The 19,977-nt window shown below is 46.4% G+C and overlaps 1 protein-coding gene across 1 annotated transcript in view; it reads right to left on the bottom strand.

The window, feature by feature from the left end:
- The window catches only part of HSPB7 (heat shock protein family B (small) member 7), a 72,167-nt gene that overhangs the window by 12,858 nt on the left and 39,332 nt on the right, over positions 1 to 19,977 (bottom strand). Inside the window, exon 2 of the mRNA XM_086921683.1 lies at positions 18,235 to 18,368. Coding sequence (XP_086777809.1) covers positions 18,235 to 18,368 — 134 coding nt within the window. The remainder of the gene's footprint in view (positions 1 to 18,234; positions 18,369 to 19,977) is intronic.

The following is a 19,977-nucleotide window of genomic DNA, read 5'->3' as shown; positions in this document are numbered from 1 at the left end:
GGCGGGGTTTTGGTTTTTTTTGTTATGTGTTTGTTTTCCTCATTCCATGCCGACCACGGCCGCCGGAAGAAGTCCAGGTGAGTGCCCGTTCCGGCCCCCCCTCCCGCTGACCGTGTGCTGTTCCCGCCCCCCCCTGTCCGTGTCCGCCCCCCCTCCCGCTGTCCGTGTGCCCGCCCGCCCCTCTCCCGCTGTCCGTGTGTGTCCGTGCAGGCGGCTCCGACAGACTTGCAGTGCCCGCCCGCCCCCCTCCTGCTGTCCGTGTGTGTCCGTGCAGGCGGCTCCGACAGACTTGCAGTGCTCGCCCGCACCCCTCCAGCTGTCCGTGTGTGTCCGTGCAGGCGGCTCTGACAGACTTGCAGTGCCCGCCCACCCCCCTCCCGCTGTCCGTGTGTGTCCGTGCAGGCGGCTTCGACAGACTTGCAGAGAAAGTTAACGTTTCGTTTCCTCCCTGGCAAATATTTAACTCGGACTAAGTATTTCGTGTTCTTCTTGTTATCTTTTTTTATTTGGAGGTCTGGATGGAAGGAAGAGGGATGTTATGTCGTGGATGGGACATCCCAACCCATCTAGTTACCCAGGGGTGTTCCGTAAACGGACCCCGACACCCTGGGCAACAATGGTTACTGCGGTGACGTCACGGGTAATCAAGAAAGGGGCGGGGGCCAACCTCGAGGTCACTTGGGTGCTCCGCTTGGAAGTGCCTGGGTCATTTTCCTTTGTGCTGCACTTTATTAACGAGGCCTACCTGTTGCCAACCCAACAGTGACGATGTCTGCGCAGGTCGCAGCGAGCAGTCGCCTGCCCTCCGGATTTGCCCCTGCGGGGTCTGCCTGAACGACCCACGGTAGGATGAGCGGCCAGCAGAGCGAGGCGTGCAGGGGCGCGACTGGTGTGCGCAGGGTAGGCCCAGTGGTACTGTCCTTATCGCAGACCTTGTTTACATGTCGTTCCAAATACCACAGACTCTTTGTATGCAATCACAGACGTGTCTCGTGCACTCAGCAAGAGCCTGGGCTCACTCCTGACCACCCTTAGGGCTCTGGGGAGCAAGGAACTGACTCCCACCGGGCAGCAGAACTCAGTCAAGTGCCAAAAGTGGCGTGAATTGTGCGTGTTGAATGATTGCATTTCAATTTGGTGCATAACTTACCCCAGCAAAACAACACCGTTGTTTTACCATCGCGCCCCATAAATGCACTGGAACCCCCACTGCCGACGTCGACTACATTTTGCACGGGACGCAGGACTGCTCACCGCGGCAAACCATGCGGATGAAGTGTGTGACCTTGTGTCAGTGCCGTCTCTTTACTCCTAGAGAGAGCATTGCGAGGAATCCTCCGCCTCAAGACAGACGAGGCTAGCGCCAAGATGTTGATGTAGCGTTCATGCTTGTGAGGCGTGACACTACTGAGCCTGGCTAGCGGGGCTAGCCAGGCTGCACGTGTGGTGGCACGGCAGCCCCGAAGAAGGGTTCCTGCTGGAAAGGCTGCGTCCATCCAGGCCCGGTACTGGAGGGGGGAGGTAGGTTAGCCAGGCCCACCCAAACATGAGCCTTGGCCCTCGCAGTAAAACGTTCCTATTCTGGAAGGTGCGCGATTGGGCCTGGGCTCTTTCTCACAGCCAGCCCCCATCACCCAACTCCGTTTAGAGAGGTGGGTTGTCCTGCAGGTACAATAGGGGCATGGCGAAGGGGACACATTCTTTATTTAGCTCTGAGTAACTTTTCTTTACTGTTCTGAGTGGATATTTTCTTTTCTGTTCAGCCTGGAGATAAGAGGTTTGTTTATTCTGATTCCCCTTTCCTGACCCCTGCGGCTGCATATGAATGAATGGCGTTTTTATACCGCGCAAGACTTAGCCCCATATCAGATCAGGCTGCATTACGAGTAAATCTCCGGGCCAGCGTGGTCTTTAGGCAGTAACATGCTTCAGCTCACAGAGTGAGCCACAAGGCAATGCAGCACTGCAGCGCTGCACTGTCATTCGCACACAGTGTGCTCACGACAGTGCAAGCATTGGGGGAACAACATGGGCCCCCAGCCACAATGCCCAATGGGAAAGCGCACCCAGGGGCCCTCTTTGGGGTCCCTTCCTTGCATTTTCACTTGTCCATGGAAATCCTAATTGGCATGGCGGTGCCAGTATCGGCACTGCCTCCAATTCTCCCCTCCCTCCTACGGAATCCAGGATCCTGGTGGTGGTCTTGAGGTGGACTGCCCGCCATGTTCAGAATTGGGCGGTCGGGCTGGCTACTTGAGTTAAAAAAAAAAGCACTTACAATGCAACGGTTTCGCCTTTGGAAAAGTTTGAGCTATTGGCATTGTAAATGACAAAATTTGTATTTATGTGTTGGTTTTGAAAACAGATAAATAAATGGCATTGTCATTTACATTGCCAATAGCTCTAACTTTTCCAAAGGCGAAACCGTTGCATTGTAAATGCTTGTTACTTTTCTACCTAATTTTGCACAGCTTGGATTCAGTTAATGCATGTATACAAAATGCATGTAATGCACCATTGCTGTGTAGAGTTATTGAACACGTTATACATTTTATTTTTAAGAATAACTCTGTGTACAGTTGACTTGTGTTCATTATGCTTTAGACAAGCTTTTTAGTTCTACAGAAAATGTTTCCTACAGCGAGGAAGATTCTATGTAATAGATACTAACTTTTGTAAGCTGCCTTGACTTATTAAGGAGAATTGTGTCAGCATGATAATTTATATTTAACATAGAAGACTGTATGTACCAAGAACTATGGGGCCGATTAGGATTGCCATCGCTGCTGGAAAAGGGACCGCCCACCATTGGTGCGGGGTCCCGCAAAACGAATTAGGATGCGCCCGCCACACTGCCGGGCGCATCCTGTATGTTTACATTGTGGTGGGTGGCACAATGTAAAAATACATGTTTTACATTTGCATGTACAACGGGCAGGCACCGTGCGGTGGCTGCCACCTTGTACATGCAAATGTAGGAGTTACCATAGGTACCCCCCACATGCAGCACCCCACCCCCCTGGGGGCCCGCAACTGGCCTGATGGCATTTTCCACCTGTCTTTTTGCGGCGGGAACTCCGCCGCAAAAGACAGGCATCATAATGCCCACGGCACCGCCTCCATAGACCCATTGTACCTGGTCCCGCAAGGCGGGCGGAAAAGGCCCGCCTTGCGGGTACAGGGCGGACGGTCTTTCTGTCCGCCGAGGTACCTTTCCCCTGCCCACTGCCATCCTAATGTGATGGTGGGAATTCTAAGGGTGATGGTGGGAAGTCTGCCACTGCCGGGCCGTCGGTCCTCACCGCCGGCCCAGTGGTGGCGGACTTCCCACCATCGTAATCGGCCCCTAAGATATGGATATGTGCTAGTTTTGCTAGAATAGATGAGCTATCTGTAAAGTTTTCACCACAGTCTGAAGAGTGCAGGTAGTATGTTCCTTAGCACCTTCAGATTGTGGTTATTTTTAGCAAATAATGTTTTTTTACACTGTACACTATTAGTAGATTTTTTAATACACTAGTGCATTTCTCATGAGCGTTTTACTGTCTGCAAACAGAGTGTGATACAGAGTAAACTCTCTCCATAGACAAAAAACTGTTTACAGTACCAACTTTCCAGCTCATATCACCTTCATTTCTCAATGTAGGTTAGTTGAGTGTCAAGGGTTTGATACAGATAAACGCTGGCCATAGTAGGGCATCTGTTTTTCAACTGGCATTCACTATTTTGGCTTTCTGTCAACAAATGTATAGATATTGAACACTGCAGTCAATGAGTGTATCTCGTATATTAGTGGTCGAATGTTAATTTGATCTATGCTACCTGTAAAGTGCTATAGGCTCAATGTTGCATATAATGCTTGTTTTCAACATCTAAGTGAGTTGTTTGTGTGGTGGCAGTAGTAATGGTTGATTTTCTCCTGAACTATTTTGTACTTATTGTCAGGCCTCTAACGTTAGATTAATTTATAGAGCAATATGTGTGATAGTGACGTTTGGATGATGTCATGAGTGATGCCATCCATTATGTCATTTGAGATGTCATAAGTGATGTCATAAATGATGTCATAGAACATGTTATAAGTGATGTTGAATGTGCATAAGCAGTGCATGGTGGGGGTGCAAGTTAAAGTTAGTGCCAATAACTTTAAAAGCTGATTTTTTTTTAGTTTAAAATGTTAATGTTGTGACTGAGAAATTCACCAAACTAATAATACTTTAACCTTTTTTTGTGAAATTCAAAGTTTTTTTTTAACGAAAGCTGATATTTTTATTGCACAAATTATAACGTTGCTTTAGCCTGCTGTTTTTTCAGTGAATTTCTAGGTTTAAAAAAAAAGTAAATGTATTTTTTGGGGTCGTAGGAGGCCCCAACAGCAATATTTCCCCCCAGAAGCTTGTTAACCCGTTCGCTGCGGCGCAAATTTCCCCGCTGTGCGGGCGGATTCTATGTGTGTGCAAATCGGACGGCCCCCAGGTGTCCGACTCACATGCCCACCATGACGTCAGACGGACGGGGGCCGTCCGACGCATGGAACAAGCTAAAGGCTCCTGCGAGACTCCAGCAGGACCGTAGCACAATTTCAAAATCACCCAATAGAAAAGCTCCTCCTGTTAATCAAGTGACTCTGCACGAAATAAACAGCAGTTGGTCCCAACCTAACTTACTTTTCTAATTGCAAAAAATCTACCAATTACACGTATATTTTTGCCTCCCTCCCATTTTGTCTCTTATCTTGTAACTCCGTTTTCCTTTGCTGAGCACTTCTCTGGTGACTGACATCTCCATATTGCACCATGATTCGGGACACAGCTTCATGCACTGGTCTAGAGAATATGTCATTAATTGTTGTACTGACGAAAATCTTAGATTTCCAAACTTGAACATCACCTGGTTTGGACATAGAGGCATTAAGTGGCATCAGTTGTTACCAATGAATGAGAGCATTTGGATTGTGAGCATCCAGACCTGATGATAGTGCACTGTGGTGGCAATGACCTAGGCACAATCACAGGGGTTGCGTTTAAAATCCAAATAAAAGAGACTTTTTCACAATTGATGTCTCTTTTTACTCATTCTGCCTTTGTATATTCTAATATATATCGAAGGCAAAAACGGCAATGATCAAAAGAGTTTTGTCCTAAGATTGAGAAGTCTCGGAAAAACGTCAATAAAACAGTTTCTGTATTTCTCCGTGACCATGTCATGGGTTTACATATCACAACAATATCTGTTTTTATAAATCAGGTGTCAGTAGGAGAGATGAAGTGCACTTCACAGCAGAAGGAAACAGGATCCTTCTTAATAACATTAAGGAATGCATCCAGTTCTATGTGTATCTTAACACTAAACACTATAAACACAAAGGCTCTTGTTAGAGCCACCATATTGCTACATTATGTGATTATTTCATGCTATAACTCCTTTTCTTTTTTAGGATAGCAGCACCCGTGAAACTTTCGTGAGAGCGGAAGCACCCAAATTCCTGCCTCCACCAATATATTTTTCTGACTCTCGCGAGAGTCTTGCGAGCTCAAACATTTAGCATATATCTAACAGCTCTGCATTCTTGGGTGTGGGTCGTACAGTGTGCTGTTCTAAGTTGAGAGATTAAGTCCCCTTCAATCCTAAGAGTCCCTAGGATCAAACTAGCCCACTAGGTACCTCCAATAAGTGCCACAGAGCTGCATTGCAGAGAGGTGTAAAAAGGGGTGTGGCCTCTGAACACCAGTCTGCAACGCAGCTCCCTGGCACATACTGGAGATACCTATTGGGCTATTTGGCCCTCCGGAACCCTCAGTATTGAAAGAGAATTAATTCCCCAACTTAAAAACGTGCCATGGGGCGCGTTTGCGCAGTGGTAAAGGAAGGGGGCGTGGCTGTAGGTGACATGTCTGCAAACACGCCCTGTGGTGCGTTTTAAGTTAGAGAATTAATTCCTCCTCAATCCTGTGGGTCCCTGGGGGCCAACTAGCCCACTAGGTAACTGCATGATGTGCCAGGGGGCTGCGGGGATTGACAAGGAATTAATTCCCCAACTTAAACCGCGCCACAGGGTGTGTTTGCACACATGTGAACTCAGGCCCCTCCCTTCACCACTGTGCAAATGTGCCCCATGGCGCGTTGTAGGTTGGGGGATTAACTCCCCTTGAATACTGACGGTCCCTGGGGTGCAACTAGCCCACCAGCTTCCTCCAGTAAGCGCCACAGAGCTGCGCTGCGGAGAGGTGTAAAAATGGGCGTGGCCTCAGAACACCTCTCTGCAATGCAGCCCCCTGGCGCATCCTGGAGGTTCCTGGGGCGCTAGTTGCCCCCCAGGGACCCCCAGTATTCAAGGGGAATTTGTTCCCCCTCTTCAAGCGCGCCAGGGGGTGCGTTTGCAAAGTGATGAAAGGAGGGGGCGTGGACGGTCTTTTTTTTTTTAAGAAGGGGGGCTGTGTCGCTTGAGCCCCCCCACACAGGGTATTTATTCATTAAAAAAAGCCCCAGGGTGGAGGTCCCCGGGACTGCAGGGGGGCCGTGCGCCCCCACAATTATTCATACTTTGGCCTGGGGGTGGCGGACCCCGGGGCAGTGTGGAGGGGATTGGGCATTAGCGCTTAGTTTTTTTTATCGGGTGGATCCGCGCACCCTGTCCTTGTGGGACCCCCTGAGCAGGCCTGGGGATCAGGGTGTTTTTCCCCTGCCCCCTTTTCGCGTTATTTTCTTAGGTTTCTTGTGCCTCGGTTTTAGAGCTTTAAATTGTTCCTTTTGGTATAGATCCCCCCAAGTGTGTATGCCTAGCTTGAGAAGCATGCGCTTGCAAATGGCTTCTTGCGTGACCGGTAGGTTATGTTGGTCACGTAGGGGCAGGAGCGGGGAATAGAGCACAGGGGTCTGGGATCGTTTTGCCAAGGCTCTCCAAGCATTGTTAGTGCAGGCCACAATTTTTATTTTCTTAATTAAGAAATATATATAGACGCAGTGTCTTATTGTTTTATTGAGGAGCACATTGCTGGTTGCTTTGGCAACCTCACCACAACATGACATACGGTCACCGGTGAGTAGGGAGGTAGTGGTTGGGGGGGAATATTGGTCGGAGGCAGATGTGGGGAAGAACAGAACCAACATTAAGAGGTGGTCGAGCATTGTCTCAGGTGGCCCGTGAGCATTTCTAAAATCGTTCTATGCAAAAAAAGTCTTCTTGGTTCCCACGGTGCTCTCAAGTTACAGTAAACGTATTCATGGCACAGACATTTTTAAGAGTGTTTCTTGTACACCACATACAAGGTTGAGTACTTCCACTCTTCAGTCAGCATTCTTGGAGTGTGATTAAATGGCTGTACATTAGCAGTGTTTACATTCCTGTGCGCTTCTTTTCACAGATCGGTGTAAGTTTGCACTATAGTTCAAGCTTATTATTTCAAGGCACCAACGACTGCAACTCCCAGAATATAGTAATTAGTTGAATAAAAACACAGGCTTGAGTTTCCAGTTGCTGGTTTGATGTTCTTGTGACATACACAAATAGAACGTTTTTATTGTTGTAGCAGCCTCTGTTTAGTTACGGTACCAGACAGTTATCTGAGCTTCATAAGAGAGGCAAGTTTGGTTTCCAGGATCCTTTTTTCCTTGTTTAGTCTCTATCTGAGAGTGATCCTGAGTTGTTCTCACACTCTCTTCCTTTTGTTATTATTCCTCCAACTAGGCAACCCTCAGAGCTCAAATCTAGACTTAACCGGCTTGCCACCAAAGAATATCACATAAATCAATTGTGGAGGAGGATCACTTGTCCTGCATAACCTGGGTATACAGGTGAATTGTATGTCCCATGGTAAAAAACCCTCATGCATGTGTAAAATTGTACGTAATAGCGGTATATCTTGATTCTCCGCTCATTTATTCATGTGACTGCACAATCATCGGGTTAGTTGGTATGCAACCTCCGCCAGGAGGTGTTTGCCCTAGGTTAAAAGCAGTAGTGTATTATAAACAAAAAGGGGAGAGTAAAGGGATTTTATCCACCTCGGTGGACGGAAGAGTACTCCTGATCCCCTGGGTAGGTAACTATATAACAAAAAGGAGGAGTACCACCATAGATAAGGCTAAAAGGCGATATCGGTGGGATGAAATTCTAATGAGAAAAAAAGAAGAAGTCCTTCTTTGTTTTTAATGAACCCCTCACTCACCGACCTGGTCGGTGACATGCTTCATCATCAGGGTCACCTTGACAGCCGAATGCTGAGATACAGTGGAGCGGGTATGTGAGTGATGAATGTAGAAAAAGAAGTAAGTGAGTTAAAAATTGTCCTGGTATGGCTTATAAAAAATTTTTTATTCTAAGACTACTGGACAATAATAAAAACGGTGTGTGTCGATACAGTAAAGGTTTTATTATGACCAAATTTATCTGTAATATATGTGCAAGGTCTACATGTTTCAAACCGAGTGGAAAGTGCCGGTTTTTCTTCAGGACCAGTAAAGGAATTGGGTGGTCAAGGTACACTAACACCTTGCCATACCTGCAATCCTTTGTTCCCTAATAACAAAAGTAGTTATAGGGCAAGAAAAAGTAACCCAAAAGTGGTTACATTAAAGGCAAAAAACCTGTAAAGAAAGAGAAAGTATAAGTCACCAAAACTAGTTACGTGCCTGCAACGTAGTGAAGTGACGGAATCTGCTCTTTCTGTGAATCATCCCACATCCATTTAATGCGGACTACTCAGGTGCGGTGATCGAGTATTGTTTCGGTGAATCTAGTATTGTTTCTGGACACACCTATCAATGTAAGTGTGAAGGTGAACGAGCGTAATATGTTTACCGCTTGCTTTCTTAGGCTGTAAAGTGCGTGCCTAAGTAGCATTCATATCCTAATAGTGCCAAGGATTACCGACGTGCTAATGTTACAACTTGATCCAAACAGACAATACAGTACAGACACTACACAAAACACATATTATGAATAAAACGTGCTTACTCCTAGTTAGGGGTTAATTGACTGCACGGGTTTAGAGGGAAGGGAGGCCACGGTTCAGGAAACATATTCTGTGAATGAAAAGTAAGATGGGTCAGCTGAGTAACCGATGGTATGCTTATCGGCACCGAGCTGCTACTCTAGTTGGGCAGATTGAAACGGACACGTTTCTTTTTCACAAAGCCAGGATCTACTTACAGTTTCAGTGGTCGGTCTATAGACGTATACCTATTACGCCCCTCCGTGCGCCCGTCAAGAGCCAAATGCGGAGCCGAAGGTAAAGGCGGCCGCCATCGGAGTTGGAGTGGGCGTGGTTTCCGTGGCGTAATGACGTCACGCGGCCATCGGGGAAACTATGGAAGCCCGTTAGGTGTAGGGGGGTAGTCATGGAAACGGGATTGCGTTTCAAGGTGCTCCATTGAGAGGAACGTCTAGGCAAAAGGGGGTTGTCAAGGAAACGTAATAGCGTTTCGTGGTGTTTCAATCCGGAATGGATTTGATAATTATAGCTGTTGGGAGATTATCGACAGGCTGAGAGGGAGGTTTAACTGGCAAAAGTGGTGAAAAATATCGCGGAGATGTTGATCATATTTTCACTAGTATGGTCGAAGTGGGGTTAAATTTGGAACAAGTGACATTTGAATTATGCAAGGTATTGGGTAGACATTCTCCCTGCTAAAGAGAGTTAAAAAGGGGTCAGCACCAGGGGGTATATGATATCATACCAATGACAGGGGAACTCAAAGAGAATCAATCATTCAACACGGGATATATTAGGACCATGGGGGTTGGTGTACAGGATATAAACCAGTGGGTTTAGAGTTTTATAAAGGTACTCAGGAGGGTCAAACGTTAGAGTACACTCGCCCATGGTATATTATCGTTTAGGCCATTTAGATGTGTGGATAGTCTGTATACCCATCTTTGCTCCTTCTCATACAGACGTTTCTGTAGGTTAGGTCCAGAAGACACCTGCTCAATGATAGTCCAAAACATGTCGTTTGGTGTGTGACCCGTCTCAATAAAGTGATCAGTTAGCCGGGTTGCATTTTTCTTGCAGCGTATGGTGCTGCGGTTTTCGCAAATCCTTTGTTTAACTTTACGAGTGGTCATTCCTATGTACCGTTTCTTGCATGTACATTCGATCAAATATACCACATTACTACTGTTGCAGTTGGTGTGTGAAAACTGCCTCCAAGTTTTACCTAGCATTTACCTCGAGGCTCCCGCAAAGCCGCTGGATAAATCTTCCATCGGCTACGACTCCTGATTAATGCGGACGTAATCCTTTGAAATGGGGACACTCTGAAATTCTCTACGCTAATCGATACGTAGAGTGGTCTCCTATGCCCAGCGTCCGGATCCATCTCCCCCATTATATCGGGATACCGGATTTAATATAATAAGATTGAATGCTTCCCATCGGACCCATCCTGACCTACGACCAGGAAGCACTGATTTATTCAGGTTGTTAGCCCCACCACCCTCCCTTCGTCCTGATGAAGACCCTCATGCAAGGACTTCATTGATTCCTGCCATACTTGGGGTCGAAACGTCGACACACTCCCCGGTTTATGACACAGCCTCCCCTTACCCACTATTTCTGTATATTATGGACAATGGGGCATGTGTACTATGAACTATTGGTTTGAACTATGACCGTTTTGTTATATATCTTTCATTGAATTTGTGCTAACGTCTGATATATACGTGTTTTTATTGTCACTATCCCCTACCTACACCACCCTCACGACTTCACGTCCTCCTTACCCCCAGGGGCACTAATACAATCGCAATGTTTGAAATTATAACTGTTGTTTTTTCCTATAATGTGAATAAAACATTATAGACGCATTTTTTGTTCATTTGATTTAATTAATTGGTTGTGATCACGCGCACCCCTCCGTAACTGGGACCCCTTTTTTCTTAATGCTGTATTACCCAGGTCCCAGTGACTTAATTGAGTTAACCCTCCTTCCTAATACTATCCAAGTTTTACCAGCTTCCAGATCCAGTGTTTTTGTATTCCTGGTCAAATTACATACGCTGCAATCTCCGCAGCGGTAATGCCCGGTTATATCCGGTAAACCCCAAGTTCTAGTGATAGATTGTGTGACTGATGCTGTCCTTGCTTTGGGTCTAGTGTTGACAAGAGTGTCTTTTAGACTGTGTGACTTTTTGAAAGAAAACAGGGGTTTTTCCCAGTGTAGATTTCCAGTGTTCACGATAGCCCAGTGCTTATTTATAATCCTGGTCACCTGATTCGATATTGAGTTGAATGTGGTCACACATGTCAGGGGTATTTCATCATTCGCCTCAGTTTTTTCTTCAAGTAGTGCCTCTCTGGGCTGATTTCTGGCCCTCTTCTGGCATTTGTTCACTATTCTATTGGGATATCCACGATTGCCTAATTTCTCAGATAAGTCCTTTGCTTGTTCCTTGTACTCAGACAATTTGCTGCAGTTTCTGCGCAGTCTTAAAAATTGTCCGTACGGTAGGTTCTCCCTGAGAGGGCGAGGGTGGAAACTCTCAAATCGTAACAGATTGTTTTTTGCGGTAGGTTTATAGTGAGTCCTTGTCTCCAGATGATTGCCTTCTTTGCTAATAACTACATCAAGAAACACAATTTCTTCTTTATCATAGTAATTGGTGAATCTGAGGTTATTGTCACAGGTATTTATCCAGGTGATGAATTGATCAAGATGTTCGACAGGTCCTTGCCAAATTGCCAGGACATCATCGATGTAACGTCTCCAGAAGGTCAGATTTTCGCGGAAAGGGTTTATTTCATTCAGAATGAACTTATTTTCAAAGTCATATACGTACAAACCAGCTATGCTGGGGGCAAAAACGCTTCCCATTGACGTGCCCCCAGTCTGCAAATACAGGGTACCCTCGAATTCAAAGTAGTTGCGTTTTAGAGCCAACTTAGCACATTCCAAGATGAAAGCTTTTGGTGTGTGAAATTACCAGTCTGCATTATCCAAGGTGTTACCCAGGACTTGGATGGTGTCGTCCTGGGGTATGCTTGTGTACAGAATCTCAATATCAAAACTTAGTAGGACAGTATTTTCATCAACCTCTAGATTCTGTAGTAAGTTCAGTAGGCTCTTTGTATCCTGTAGGTAAGTAGCTGATTTTTTTTTTTTTTTAATTTTTGAAAACCTTTATTGTGCATGAAAGGAGGACAAATACGGGCCTACAACCATCCGGCCGGCCACAAAACGTTTAAAGCACCAGTGCAAGCATTACGGCGACACAGTAGTACCCCATCATCGTAGTCAAGCAGTAAAGAGTTACACATTAATTACTGTAGTACCGTGTCCCAGAACCAGTGAAGGTTAATTTTCAAAGTTTTTTACGCTATCATTAAATCAGATCGTACTGTCCCGAATCGTAAGAGAAGAAGAAACAAAAGGAAGGATCCATGCGGGAGGAGCATGACATTTACTAAAATTTACTCCACAGGATATCGGCCCAACATTCAAGTCCCTCCCAGGCGGCATGGCAGCAATTTTAGAGCCAACTTGGTGACCCTTCAAAACGTCCCACCCATCGCCCGTCACCACCCAACCTCTAGTAATCTAGGCATGGACCCAGACAAAGGAGAAAATCAAGAATAGGAATAAAATAAGGCACCATAGAAATAATAACTAGAAACTAACTACTAACCCCCCACCCTACACGCATGCAGAGGCTACGGCCTGCCCCCCCCCAGCAGTGTGTCTGTCGCCCAATAAACCCGAAATATAGCGAGAAAGAAAGAAAGGAAAGAGAAAGAAAAAGATATAACATCTAATATAGAGAGTGAGAAAAGGACACCCCATTCACCAACTCTCAAAGACAAATAAAACAGGAGGAGGATCAATTCTAGGCAATCCCAGTCCCCACCAGTCACGTATACATCTCCCACCCCAAGGTCAGGATAGCCGGCAAGTAATAAAGCAGAGATAGGGGTGAGACGTCAACTAGCAGCGTTCGATTAAACTGAACACAAAAATAATCCCAAACCCGGGTCAACCCGCCCAGAAGCAGATATTAAGGAAATCAGCCTAGCCCTGGCCCGAACGTGGGTGCACCCCCAGACGTGCTCGCCGGGAGAGGCCCGCCCACTGTAGAACAAAAAAGCAACATGGCGAGAGAAAGAACGAAAGTAATGTGGGAACACAAAATGGCCGTCGAAAGTCACCAGGAATTCCGTCGACTGTAGCAAGGAGATCCACCGAGACATCAGGATAGTATGAGTTTTCAGGCAGCAAAGTCAAAAAACACAACACAGGAGCCATCGATGGAACCAGCAATGCCGTAGATAGATCCCAAGGCGCCCTCGATATTAAGTCCAACAACAATGTAGCACTCTCCATGAAAGGGGGAAACAAAGTATCCCGGGCGGATGTGTCAGGCGGGTGGACTTGAGCGCCAGCAAAATCGGAAGCGGGCACAGGCGACCAGCAGGCAGGAGGAAGCGCTGTATCCTCGTGGATTGCGGGTGGAGAAGAGTGGCAGCTCTGCGGGATCAGCGCGGTACACCCCCTCCGTAGCGCGGACGCCATGTCGTCCAGCTTGCCTCCCAATCTTCCGTAGTTATGGCACATATCCGCACGGAGGTCAAACAGGGCGGATAGAACGGTGTCAAGGGAAAGTGTGGGTTGCAGCCCCTGCCTCTCGCTTCCCTGGGGAGTCTCTGGTAACTCGGACCCCATCTCAGGCGGGGCAACACAGGCCACTGGCGGGATCGGGCACTCACCCCCACCACACAAAGCACCAAGCAAAGCCATTATGGCGAGACTCTGGGGTAATCACAGGATAGACAAAGTACCAGCGTTTGCCCATTCAATACTGGAGGAGCACTGTATACCGCTCCAATGAGGCACACATTACAGGATATGCGCCCTGTGGCAGATCCGGGTGGAGAGGCATGGGGGCAGGCAATCCTGGTTGAACAAATATGGCCGAGCAAGCCTTTCTCCGTATCGTCTGCCGCAAACAAAGGAAGTGGTCCGGAGGGATGCTGCAGCGTTTCAAGTGCTCCCTTCTCCCGGCCCGCTTCGAGTCGCTTCAGATAGCTGATAGCAGGGAGCGCATCGCGGGGATCTCACCGGTGGTCCAGCAGCCGGCGCTGATCAAGCACTCCGGCCGTCAGCAGTTCACCGGGGCTCGGCAGGAAGGGACCGTGCAAACGGGGTCTAGGGCTGCAGGCTGTTCCGCGGCTATCTCCGGCCGCCGGGCAGGTCGAGAGTCCGGGGAAGCATCGCCGCGATCAGCGCAGCGCCGCACACAATCTGCCGCCAATTCACACCAGGATCTGTGTCAGGATGTCGGTGCGGCGCTGAAAGGCTGGCGGAGCCGGGAGCCTACAGGTCTGCTCCGGTCGCCATCTTGGCTCCTCCCCTAAGTAGCTGATTTTTGAACAATAGTTTTCAAGAAAAAATCACAGAACCTTGACAGAGGTTCTAACAAGGAGCCAATGCCTGAAACGATTGGACGTCCAGGAGGGGGTAGCCTACCCTTATGCATTTTGGGCAAGATGTAGAAATAAAGAATTTTGCCTTCAGTGGTACCCAAGTAATCTGCTTCCTGCTTGGATATTGCACCAGAGGATTCTGCAATTTTGACTAATTGATGAATTTCCGCTTTCAATTCACTCGTGGGATCTGTATTTAGAATCTGATAGTTCCTGGTGTCACTGAGGAGTCGGACACATTCCTCGCGATAGGAGGTTATATCCATAACCAGCAGTCCATCACCTTTGTCAGCTGGTTTTATTATAGTGGTTTCACAGGCACGTAGTTCCTTTAATGCTGTGTTTTCTGCTTTGCTCAAGTTTTGAAAATGGGAGGAAGCCTGCATCTTTTCAACATCATTATAAACAGCTTGCTCAAAAGCAATCAATTCAACTGGGGTAGTGTGTGGTGGTGGCATAAAGGTGTATTTCACCCTTAGTCCGCTCTCATTTTCCACTTCACATTCTCTCGGTGGGCCCTGCTTTTCAAAGAAAGCTTTTAGTCTTAGTTTTCTAATGAAACCAGCCAATTCACAATGTAATTGGAATTTGTCCAACCGGGCTGTGGGCACAAAACCAAGTCCCTTGTTTAAAACGCACTCTTCAGTAGGTGTTAGAGGTCTTGAAGATAGATTGGTAACTAGGGTTTCGCACTGCTCGGGCCTGCCTTGCTCTTTGTTCTGTTGCTCACTGGGTCGTCTTCCTCCCAGTGTACTTGGTTGGGTTGTCTGTTTTTTCCTCTTCCCCTTCTGCCCCTGTGAAAAAAAGGGGGACGAAATTGATTTTGATGAAAAGGGGGGGGGGGGGGGGGGGGGGCTGGAAATGTGGCTGAAAAGGAGGTTGCCATCCATACATTGGGAAGTTCGCTGGTTGGTTGAATGGGTCTTGAAACATCGGAGGATTGAAACCAGGCCAAAAATGTCCTTGCCCTCTTCTACCTCCTCTGCCTCGCTGTTTGTTAATATTAGTATTTGACCCACTGCTACTGCCTGATGAGTTACTTGAGATATCCGAATCAGATGTAGGCTTTTCCGGTGGTTTGAAGTCAGGGTCAGAGTAAGGGTAGGTTTTGACGAATGAAAACCTTTTCAGATCCTTTTGGAATTTTGTGACTTTTTGTTGAGTCAGGTTGTCCTTATATTCAGTTATCTCCTTGTTTATTTCATCAAGTTTTCTTTTGTACCCAGTTATGCTTGTCTTAATATGTGTCTCAGTTTTTTAAATTTCTATTTGGATAGCTTCGGATAATCTTAGAGCCGTTTTTAGAATTAGTACAATCCAATCATGCGTACAATGCCAAGCTATTAAAGCCCAGTCCTTTCTGAATGTGGCATTGTTTAGAAAGATCCGTGGAGCGTTTGTCACCAGAAGGCCCTTCGGGCCGTGTTATTCGTAACATACACTTTTAAGATGGTGCCGTGTAGTATAGTCCTTATACGTTCCCTCTTCATCTCAGTTAATTTTTCCCAGTCGCCTGTCTGTGATATTGTTTGTGAGATGCTTGCATCTGCAAACCAGAGATTTCGCCCATGATGGCGTCAATCTCTTCTGTAGAATATGTAAGGCCTTGGTTGTCCCCCATGTTGGAACTTATGTGTATAAGTGAAGTGTCTTAAGGAGTTAGTTGGATCAAAGAAGGACAAAACTCTCGCAGCAGTGCGCTGCCAAGGTATATTATAAACAAAAAGGGGAGAGTAAAGGGATTTTATCCACCTCGGTGGACGGAAGAGTACTCCTGATCCCCTGGGTAGGTAACTATATAACAAAAAGGAGGAGTACCACCATAGATAAGGCTAAAAGGCGATATCGGTGGGATGAAATTCTAATGAGGAAAAAAGAAGTCATTCTTTGTTTTTAATGAAACCCTCACTCACCGACCTGGTCGGTGACATGCTTCATCATCGGGGCCACCTTGACAGCCGAATGCCGTCAAGGTGTGCTGCGACACCTGAGATACAGTGGAGCGGGTATGTGAGCGATGAATGTAGAAAAAGGAGTAAGTGAGTTAAAAATTGTCCTGGTATGGCTTATAAAAAAAATTTTATTCTAAGACTACTGGACAATACCAGGACAATTTTTAACTCACATACTTCTTTTTCTACATTCATCACTCACATACCCGCTCCACTGTATCTCAGGTGTCGCAGCACACCTTGACGGCATTCGGCTGTCAAGGTGGCCCCGATGATGAAGCATGTCACCGACCAGGTCGGTGAGTGAGGGGTTCATTAAAAACAAAGAAGGACTTCTTCTTTTTTCCTCATTAGAATTTCATCCCACCGATATCGCCTTTTAGCCTTATCTAAGGTGGTACTCCTCCTTTTTGTTATATAAAAGCAGTAGTGACCAGTGATAAGTGGTGAGTGTGAGGTTTAAAATAACTCGGACAGCCAGATAGTTCAATTTATTTTCCTGGATTTGAGTTAGGAGTGAAAATATCGTAGATATGCGTGTGGAGAATGTTTAGGATTCTTATGCAATCAATTTTCATGTACTAAAAGGTCAACATGTTTCAGCCCGCTGTTGCCTAGGTAGGTCAGTTGGGCTTTCTTCAGGACCAATTGGGATGTGTGTAGTAAAGTGACGTGTTAGTCCTTTACTTCATGGAGGTCAATTTTGTACCTCTTTGCGCTACTTGCTGCGCGTCTACAGGTGCCAGGGAGTCGGGAGAGGGGGCGCCTTCTGTCGCTCGCGTCCTTCGGCACTGCTTGTGCTGACTCTGCCGTTCCTGGTCCTGGTCCTGGTCACCAAAGAATATCAGCCAGCCTTCAGACAGCCCCAATTGGTCATTAGACAATCCTCTAAATGGCACTCATACAGTCATGCAGTCAGAGATTATGGTCTTGAACACCTGTTCAGACATCACAATTAGTCGCATGACACCCCCAAAACGCCCTTTCTAAAATCAGGTTTTATATGTGCTGCTGCGTTGTGCAGCACACATAGAAACAGCAAAAGGCCATTGATTGTTCTTGTGCAGGAAAGTGACCCTTCCTGCACATAAACAATCAAGTAAACAAAATGATGTTTGCTGCACACATAGAAGTTTCAAAATGTCATTTCAGATTGTTTAAGTTCAGGAAGAGACACCTTCCTGCTCAATAAACAATCTTCCCTTACAACGCAGGCACCCTTGCACTATGGTGCAAAGGTGTCTGTATTGGCACTAGGCATCTAAAATGAGTGCCAGCGCAGGGGGCAACGCAGGGCTGCACTGTATCCTTGTAAATATGGTGCAGCGTTTGGGAAGTAGTGGAGCGCGGTGTTAAGCCAAGGTGGCTACCGCCACTTCCTAGTAAATATGTCCCAAAGTTTTTGACAAAATCAAGAATATATTCTATATTGTTCTCCGCAACATATGAAAACACACAAACACACCTATTGAGTTTAAACTATCTTCGAGAGCACAATAAGCCTCCTGTGTCTCATAATCTCACAATCTGTTCAATTAAGCTTTCAATTAACTCAAATAACATGGGATCTAGTTATCTGGAATTTAACGTATCTACTGGCTGGACAAACGCTGGTCCCATCTGATTTGTGTCTATTGCTTTTCCTGCCTAAAACACCTACCCCCAGTTGGACTCTGTCTCGCCTATATCATCTGCCTCCCAAAAATCTTTGAACCCATTTTATTTGTAAAGGACCTTCCATAATGTATCTGTTTAGGGACATCTTTGGTGCTACATAAAGCAAGGAAAAAATAAACAATAACTCTTCCCGATTGCAGGGACAGCTGGTTGGCTAGAGATGCAACCTGGGGTGGATTACTTCCTACCTTCTCGGCACGGACTTCGATCTGATTATTGGAGGTGGTGACAATGATATCTTCAGGGGAGAAGTCACTCACATCCACAGCAAACTGGTAGTTATTTCCGAGGGTCTTGACATTCTCCACATCCCCTGAACGCCCTGCAAGGGGAACATAAAGACAAAACACTCAGAACGATAATTTCAACTTTCGATTCCCTTGATTATTTTCACCCAATAAGAAGTGATATACCTCCTGTACTAATATGTATATACATATAAACAAAATGCAATCCAATCTTGAAGTACACTTAATACACACCATAATGCACAATGTTATACAGTGAGACAGGGTTCAGTGTGGGAATTATAGTCTCAAGGTGGCGCTCTGAGCACAAGCAGAGAAGCTGCAAGTACAATATGTGAGAAAATACCCTTTTTTGCATGCTCACCCCCTTTTTCTGGACTGATGCTGCTGTTTTTTTACACTGCCTGTCCAGGCTCTAGTGCGTGTTCTCTGACCCCTAAAGTATGGTTAAGTTGGCTAAATCCTACTGTGCTTATTTAACATTCATATAAGTACATAATACATGGTTTGGAATGTAATGTCACCATGTCCCTGCAGTGGCAAAGCTCTAAAAGCTATTTTCAGTCTGGAAGGCCCTGGATGTTCTATGAGAAAACTAGAGTACATATTACAATATTAATTGTGCTATCTTGGGTTTGTGATTAAACAACAAGGGGTGGTGATGGACAGAGTTTCTGAATTAAGCAGAATACTCTCACCCAGTCAAGAGATCAGGGCTAGATCCAACACCGTTTTTTTAGCTCACTGCACCATCCCAGCTCAGAACCTGGCTATATGCAAATTAGTCTGTTCCTGTCCCAGTGCATGATGGGAACAGGGCAAACCAAACTACAAAGCCAATTCTTTCACTGGGAAGGAAACAAGCTTCCGGGGACCGGTTTCTGGCATTACAGCCGTCTTCGGCCCGGCTTGCTTGAATCCTGATGGTGCAATGAGCAAGGGACTCACATCTGAGTATACCCTTCCACGCTTATGGTGGACAAAATAATTAAACAACAAGGGGTAGTGATGGACAGAGTTTCTGAATTAAGCAGAATACTCTCACCCAGTCAAGAGATCAGGGCTAGATCGAACACCGTTTTTTAGCTCACTGCACCATCCCAGCTCAGAACCTGGCTATATGCAAATTAGTCTGTTCCTGTCCCAGTGCATGATGGGAACAGGGCAAACCAAACTACAAAGCCAATTCTTTCACTGGGAAGGATACAAGCTTCCGGGGGCCGGTTTCTGGCATTACAGCCGTCTTCGGCCCGGCTTGCTTGAATCCTGATGGTGCAATGAGCAAGGGACTCACATCTGAGTATACCCTTCCACGCTTATGGTGGATAAAATAATTAAACAACAAGGGGTGGTGACGGACAGAGTTTCTGAATTAAGCAGAATACTCTCACCCAGTCAAGAGATCAGGGCTAGATCCAACACCGTTTTTTAGCTCACTGCACCATCCCAGCTCAGAACCTGGCTATATGCAAATTAGTCTGTTCCTGTCCCAGTGCAAGATTCCTGAATCGATTTTGGCCACAATAGGTGTGGCAGGGTATACTCAGACATGAGTCCCTTTCTCACTGCACCATTAGGATTCAAGCAAGCCGGGCCGAAGACGGCTGAAATGCCAGAAACCGGTCCCCGGTAGCTTGTCTCCTTTCTGGTGAAGAATTGGCTTGGTAGTTTAGTCTGCCCTGT

Source organism: Lissotriton vulgaris, chromosome 5 (genome assembly GCF_964263255.1).
Source record: "Lissotriton vulgaris chromosome 5, aLisVul1.2, whole genome shotgun sequence".
Classification (NCBI taxonomy): Eukaryota; Metazoa; Chordata; class Amphibia; order Caudata; family Salamandridae; genus Lissotriton; species Lissotriton vulgaris.
Note: the sequence above shows the minus strand (reverse complement) of the source record. Positions and strands in the feature narration are given on the sequence as shown.